We start from the raw sequence: 7,645 nt of genomic DNA, 5'->3' as shown, positions 1-7,645 counted from the left end.
TTTTGAAAATTATCTGTGAACGTGATTAAAATACAAAGTTATAGCAATACTGAGAACAGTGTGTAAAGTAGTCTACATCGTTTCTATACATGTACGTATGTATGTTGAAAATAAAGGCTTTCCAAGAAAAAGTATCTCGAGTAACAGAATAGCAAACTCGGTACCAGATATTATCAAATTTATGTGCCTCGTGAAATATTTTTCATTTGTCACTTGCTAAAGCACATAACCACTGAACATTATTTTACTCGGGTTATAAATCTGATAAAAACTGGTAGCTCGTTTATTATCCTCTACAGTAGCCCTAGCGCTTGGGTTCATACCCCGATGAACGTAATGGAAACAGCAGGCAATTCTTAACTACATTGAGCGATGTCAGTTTGAGAAGCCGCGACTGCCGCCAACTTACAGCTGCCATGCTGACTGACGACGTCAGAAGTGTGCCCCATAACACTTTGTAAGGTATTGTTATGGCCCATGCTGACTCACGACGTCAGAAGTGTGCCCCATAATTCTTTGTAAGGTATTGTTATGGCCCATGCTGACTGACGACGTCAGAAGTGTGCCCCATAACAGTGTTTAAGGTATTGTTATGGCCCATGCTGACTGACGTCAGAAGTGTGCCCCATAACACTTTGTAAGGTATTGTTATGGCCCATGCTGACTGACGACATCAGAAGTGTGCCCCATAACACTTTGTAAGGTATTGTTATGGCCCATGCTGACTGACGACGTCAGAAGTGTGCCCCATAACAGTGTTTAAGGTATTGTTATGGCCCATGCTGACTGACGACGTCAGAAGTGTGCCCCATAACACTTTGTAAGGTATTGTTATGGCCCATGCTGACTCACGACGTCAGAAGTATGCCCCATAACACTTTGTAAGGTATTGTTATGGCCCATGCCATAAACATAGTGTGCAAAACTACGATATTTATGTAACAGTTTATTGTAAACCATAACAGTAATATATTAGAAAGTTAAAACGAAGTCTGTGCTACCACAACTATGCTAGAACGACCAAAACACATTGCTATACAATAACAAGAACATGTATTTACTATATAATTGTAGTCGTTAAAATGGCTCTATTAGTATTAGTCAGAAACAGCTTACAACGGCAGCAAACTCAGGAGATTCTCTTTAATTTCTCAGTGCATTGATTCTTAAGTCAATACCACCGCGGAATGGACATTTCATGATATACGGTCAAGAGTAACGTAAGAAGTACACAATGAGTTGTTTTTCTTATTTGTCCATCGGGTTGATTGATTGATTGAATGTTTGTTTAACGACACCCCAGCACAAAAGTACATATCGGCTATTGGGTGTCACAAATGGTAAGTATATGAACATATTTATATAGACTCATGTAAAACCACAGTGTAAGGAGCTGTGGGGGGAAAGTATAATACAATATATAAAATCAAGTTAAGTATATCTTAAAATTTTGTATAGAAGTCAAAGTGTTTTAAAAACTTTACAATTAACATTGGATGGAATTTAAACGATTCCAAAACATTTCTGTTGCCAAATATATCATTTCTTGTCGGCTTGAGATGATCACACTCTACCAAAATGTGCCGCACAGTCAGTGTACACTGACAGTGTTCACACTGAGGAGGAGGGTCCTTCTTTAAAATAAATGAATGCGTCAAATATGTATGGCCGATGCGGGCACGGCATAAGACTACTTCATCCTTCCTGCATCGCCTGTAGGATGACTGCCACTCTCCCAGGACTGCCTTGACAGAATGCAGCTTATTCGCAACCGCATCATCCCAATCATCTTGCCAAGTCGAAAAGATATATTGGTTAATATTGTTACGTTATGCGTTATAGTTATTATAACGCAAACAAGCAAGAAACAAGTTAGTCACTAACATGCGGTTTATTCTTCATCTAACTCATGGCGACAACATCTCACGAGAGTTAATCTCGCAAACACTAACATCTCTTTATCGAGACTCAACATGTAACATGTAACTTTATATATCGAGACATCTCCCCTTTTTTGTTTTCAAACTAAAGTTTCTAGTCTTCTTCTGTTTAACAGTTCTTTTTGTTGAATAGTTCTTTAGCCAATCTCCCTTTACAATCAATTTAGAGTTTCTGTAAATAAAACAATTTCAACTTTGCATTAGTGTTCTATTCTGTTTTCTTAACTATTCAAATAAACTACAACAATTAACTACCGAAAATAAACACAATAAAGGACGAGGGTAGACTGCCCTGCCTTTATACATAAAAACCAGGTATTATTCTGACCTGTGTGGTTTTTATGCATGTCCTTGCACATCCATAATGAAAAATTATATTCCAAGAATGCACATCCATAACGAATTGTTCTCTTCATTCTTGTACTTGAACTAACTTAATTATTTAAACTTTGGGTTTGGTTTGGACACTCTTCCGCTTCTTGTAACAATACGTTTTTCACCAAATGCGCGTTTCAGCTTCTCGGGTGATTTTCGCACCGTCTTAGTCTGAACTGGTATCTCCGACATTGACTGATGTATTGTAGTACTCTGTGCTTCTTTGTTTTCGCATCTCTCCTGGGTAGGTTGGATAGGTTGAATGTTTACAGGAAGAATACATGGTTCTGGTACGTATGGTTCTGGTGCATACTCTTCTCCCGTTTTTCTTAGATGTTTTCTGTTCCTTCTGTAGGTTCTACCATTTTCTGTTCGCACTTGGTATGACCTCACATCCACTTGCCCTTCAACTTTAGCCAAAACCCATTTCCCTTTTTCTACTGGTTGTATCCTCACAATATCACCAGGTTTTAAACTTTCAAGCTCTTTTGTACTTCTGTTGTAGTACTTTACCTGCTTTTCTTTCCGATAATACAGTTTTTCTTTGACATCTTTGACTACTTCTGGTGTGAGCAGACGTCGAGCAGTAGGCAACAATGTTCTAGTTCTGCGAGAAAACATCCGTTGTGCTGGCGATGTGGTTACCAACTCTGTCGGAGTGTTGTAGTAGTCGAGTAGGCCAATGTATGGGTCGGTGTTAGCTCTGTGAGCTTTCTTGATGATAGACTGAGCTATTTTGACAGCACTCTCTGCCTTTCCATTTGATTGTGGATATCTTGGTGAACTTGTAACATGCATACATCCATACTCCTTTGCGAACTCACTGAATTCTTTTGAGTTGAACGGAGGTCCATTGTCTGTGAACATTTCTTCGGGAATACCATGCCTTGCAAACTGAGCCTTGATCTTTCCAATAACTTGTGATGCTTTCTTGTTTGCACTTAGTTTGTCAACTTCGAAAAAGTCTGAATAGTGATCAACAATGACTAGATAATCACAGCCTTCAGTTTCGAAAAGGTCCATGCTGACTTTTTGCCATGGTCGATCTGGTATCTCTTGACTGATGAGTGGTTCTTTTTGTTGTTTCACTGAGAATTCTCTGCAGACAGAGCATTTTGAAATACATTCTTCAATTTCTTTGTTAATCCTCGGCCAATAAACCACTTCTCTTGCCCGTCTAAGGCATCCTTGAATTCCTAGATGACTTCTGTGAATTCTTTCTTTGATTTTCCCTCTCATTGCTGTAGGGATTACAATACGGTCTCCTTTGTAGACAAGACCATCTTGTACAGTTAACTCATCCCGAATGTTGAAATAATCTTGAACTGATATTTGTATTTCTGCTTTTGTCTCTGGCCATCCTTGTACAATGATTTTCTTTAGTTGATTCATCACTGTATCAGTTTCAGATGCTTGTTGTATTTCCTCCAGAGTTTCTGGAGTCATCCTTACATCCTCCGACATATTTATCAGTTCAACATCTTTTTCAGTTACAGTCCGCACATCCACATGAAATACTTCACCATCATGTACCTCTTTTGTCAGATGTGGTATGTATGCTCTGCTCAAAGCATCTGCCATGAACATTGACGATCCCTTCTTATATACCAAGACAAATTCAAACTTTTGTAGTCTCAACAGCATTCTTTGTAGTCTCTTTGGCGCATTCAGTAGGCTCTTTTTGAAAATACTTTCCAGCGGCTTGTGGTCCGATTCCACAGTAAAAGATCTGCCAAACAAGTATGTTTCAAATTTTTCAACACCAAACACGATCGCTAGAAGTTCTTTTTCGATCTGTGCATAATTACATTCTGTTGTGTTCAGAGATCGTGAAGCATATGCAACAGGTTTTCCCTCCTGCATAAGACAAGCTCCAAGCCCATGCTGGCTTGCATCACATTGCAAAACTACTGGCTTATCATTGTCAAAGTATCCAAGGACAGGAGCCCTTGACAGAATATCTTTCACTTTGCTGAAAGCTTTCCCTTGTATAGTCTCATCCCAGTAAAACGCTACTTCTGCTTTCAGTAATTCCCGAATCAGAGCAGTGACTGTTGCTAGCTGTGGAGCAAACTTGGCAACGTAGTTCACCATCCCAATCAAGCGTTGCACTCCTTGTTTATCAGAAGGGGGTGGCATCTTAATGATTGCTTCAACTTTGGCTGGATCAGGTTTCAGACCTGATGCAGTTAGAGTATGTCCAACATATTTAACTTCAGTCTGTTTAAACTTCATTTTGTCTTTGTTGAGCCGAATACCTTTCTCTTGGCATCTCCTCAACAACAAAACTAGTTTACGATCATGATCAGCTTCATCCAGTGCATATAGTAGTATGTCATCAGTTACAACAGCCACTCCTTCTAATCCTTCTAGAGCTTCTTGCAGTCTCCTTTGAAATTCCTCAGGCGCTGGAGAAATTCCAAATGGCATCCGCTTCCACCTGTAACGACCAAATGGAGTTGAGAATGTAGTTAAGTAACTAGACTCTTCATCTAAGACAACATGCCAAAACCCATCTTTTGCATCAAGTACAGTGAACAACTTAGCCGTTGACAGTTCAGGAAGGATATCATCAATCGTGGGTAATGGATAGTGGTTTCTCTTCAAAGCTTTGTTTAAAGGTGTTGGGTCTATACAGAGACGTATGCCACTTTGTTTATTGCATACTACCATAGAAGACACCCAATCTGTAGGTACTGAGACAGGAGCCAAAACATTTTTCTTGACAAGTCTGTCAATATGTTTCTTGACCATTGTCTTTTTTGCCAAAGGCAGTTTCCTTGGTGGTATCTGTACTGGTACTACCGCTGGATCCACTTCTAGATGTAACTCTCCTTCCAGTTTACCATCTCTTGTGAACACATCAGTGAACTGTGTTTCAATGTCTTTTTTCCTGAGAGGAAGCATGGTCTCCACACCATGTACAGACTCAAAATTGTTTTGATTCACAGTTATTAGTTTCATTTTCTGCACGGTTCTCGACCCCAATACAGATCGACATTTCTCTTTTACAACTTGGAACTCTGCACTGTATTCTTTCTTAGTTTTAGGATTGAGAATCCTTAATCTGCATTTTCCTACTGGTTTGATCTGAGATTTGTTGAACATAATAAGTGTAGTGTTACTAGTTTCCAGCTTTTCTTCAGACAAACCTGAATATACTGCTTCAGATATTACGTTTACACTCGCTCCACTATCTATCTGAAAGTTCACTTTCTGTCCGTTTACTATCATGTCCGCAAAGATTCTAGTAGGATATGTTTCACCACCAACATTAACAGCAGCAACCTCAGCAATAGCATCCACGGACATAAGACTTCCCTCACTACTGTCATCAGAGTTGTCTTCTACTGTATATAGTTTTTCTTTAGATTTTTGTTTTCGATCACTCCTTGGTTTGAATCTCCTAGTAGGACATTTTAAAGCAAAGTGGTTTTCTTTCTTGCAGATATTACAGGTCTTTCCCCAAGCAGGACACTCCTCTTTCCTCTTGGGATGTCGTTTATCACAGTAATAATAGTTGATCAAAGTAACTCTCTTTTGACCAACCTGCAGACCAACAGTAGACTTTTTCTTTGTTCTATGCTGAAAAGCTTGAACGTCTTCCGATTTTCCCTGAGCCATCTCTTGAAGATGCTGATTTGTGGATTCATATGCCCTAGCGGTATCTAGACATTGCTGAAGGTTCAGATTTCTCATCAGTAGTAGCCGTTTCCTCGTGTGGTTGTCACCAACGCCTACAACAATCCGATCTCTTATCAAAGAATCTCTCAACTGTTCGTAGTTGCAGTTTTTTGACATAGTATAGTACGCATCTATAGATTCACCTTTCTCTTGGTCACGTTTATTGAAACAATACCTTTCGTAGATTTCATTTACTTCACCAAGACAGAATTGTTGCATTCTCTCTAACACAATGTTAATATTAGTTCTGTCATCTACATTAGGAAATTGCATCCCATTGTATACTTTCAGTGCTTCAGGGCCAAAACATGTTAGAAGTGTAGCTGTTCTTACTTGTGTGGGTTGTAGTTCAAGTCGCGAAGCAATTTCATAATTATCCCATACTTGTCTAAAATGCTCCCATTTTGTAGCAACGTTTCCACTCAACTCTAGTTTGCATGGGAACGGAACACTCTGAATGACTGTAGGCTGTACCTCTTGGTCACCCATTGTTATCACTTACTAGTAGCAGTGTAGTACAGAAAAATAATCCAGTATTTAACCCACCAAGTTTACTTATAAACACTTTCGGTTCACGTTTCCGATGGAAAAGATCGCTGTGATGCTCCTTTCCGGTCGGAAATACCAAAGCAGTGCTTACTTCCGGAGGAATTTACAATTCCAACGTATGACTACGGACCATCACTTCCGGTCGTAGTTCAAAGAAGAAAGTTTTTTCGGACTGGTGCGCACTTTAAGGAGGAAGTGTCACAGAAGAAATGCCCACTTACTAACATTTTGGTCAGTTTTTTTACAGCAATATCACATTTACTCTGACACCATGTTACGTTATGCGTTATAGTTATTATAACGCAAACAAGCAAGAAACAAGTTAGTCACTAACATGCGGTTTATTCTTCATCTAACTCATGGCGACAACATCTCACGAGAGTTAATCTCGCAAACACTAACATCTCTTTATCGAGACTCAACATGTAACATGTAACTTTATATATCGAGACAAATATGAAATTTAAAATCACTGTAGGGGACACCAACATGGACACGGGGCAAGTTCAAAGCAGACTTGGCAGCAACATCTGCCTTTTCGTTACCCCTAATGCCAACATGGCTGGGTACCCAACACAGCATAACATCTTTATTGGCAATTGATAAAAAGACACACTTTCGTATGACCATCCCAACTAAGGGGTGCTCCAATTGTCCATCGGGATACACGACCTTGGAGAAAACAAAATAATGCATGTGCTTTTAAACCCTTTACCGGAGCATTCTAGTACTGTAACCATGATTTCATATACGATCTCCGATCATTTGATAAAATAAGACTCCTTCAAGTCATATACTTCCATCCGTATATTATAAATACAATACATATTGATTTATATTATTAGAACTGCATCTAAATGCTTATGAAGTCAATACATGTATTGCAAAGCTCTGTACTGTTTTGTGGTTCCAGTAACGTTGTATATCCAGCTGTAAACAAGCATTGTAAGAGTACTGCTAAAGCAATATATTTCCGCTACCACGCCCAACAAATAGGGTCTAGGAAAATGAAATAACGTCATTATCGTTACTATGGCAGTCAATGAAAATCTTTCTATTTTGGCGGTCTTCATTAGAAGCGCGTGGTGCAGGTAATG

General features: G+C 39.2%; 1 protein-coding gene across 1 annotated transcript; it reads right to left on the bottom strand.

Annotated features, from left to right (window-relative positions):
- Window positions 1-2,378: 2,378 nt before the first annotated feature.
- On the bottom strand, window positions 2,379-6,116 carry LOC121373974 (uncharacterized protein K02A2.6-like). The gene has a single exon (XM_041500832.1). The coding sequence runs from the start codon at window positions 6,114-6,116 to the stop codon at window positions 2,379-2,381; it is 3,738 nt and encodes a 1,245-aa protein (XP_041356766.1).
- Window positions 6,117-7,645: the final 1,529 nt, after the last annotated feature.

Source organism: Gigantopelta aegis, chromosome 6, assembly GCF_016097555.1.
Source record: "Gigantopelta aegis isolate Gae_Host chromosome 6, Gae_host_genome, whole genome shotgun sequence".
Taxonomy (NCBI): Eukaryota; Metazoa; Mollusca; class Gastropoda; order Neomphalida; family Peltospiridae; genus Gigantopelta; species Gigantopelta aegis.
The sequence above is the reverse complement of the archived record's forward strand: the minus strand, read 5'-3'. Positions and strand labels throughout refer to the sequence as shown.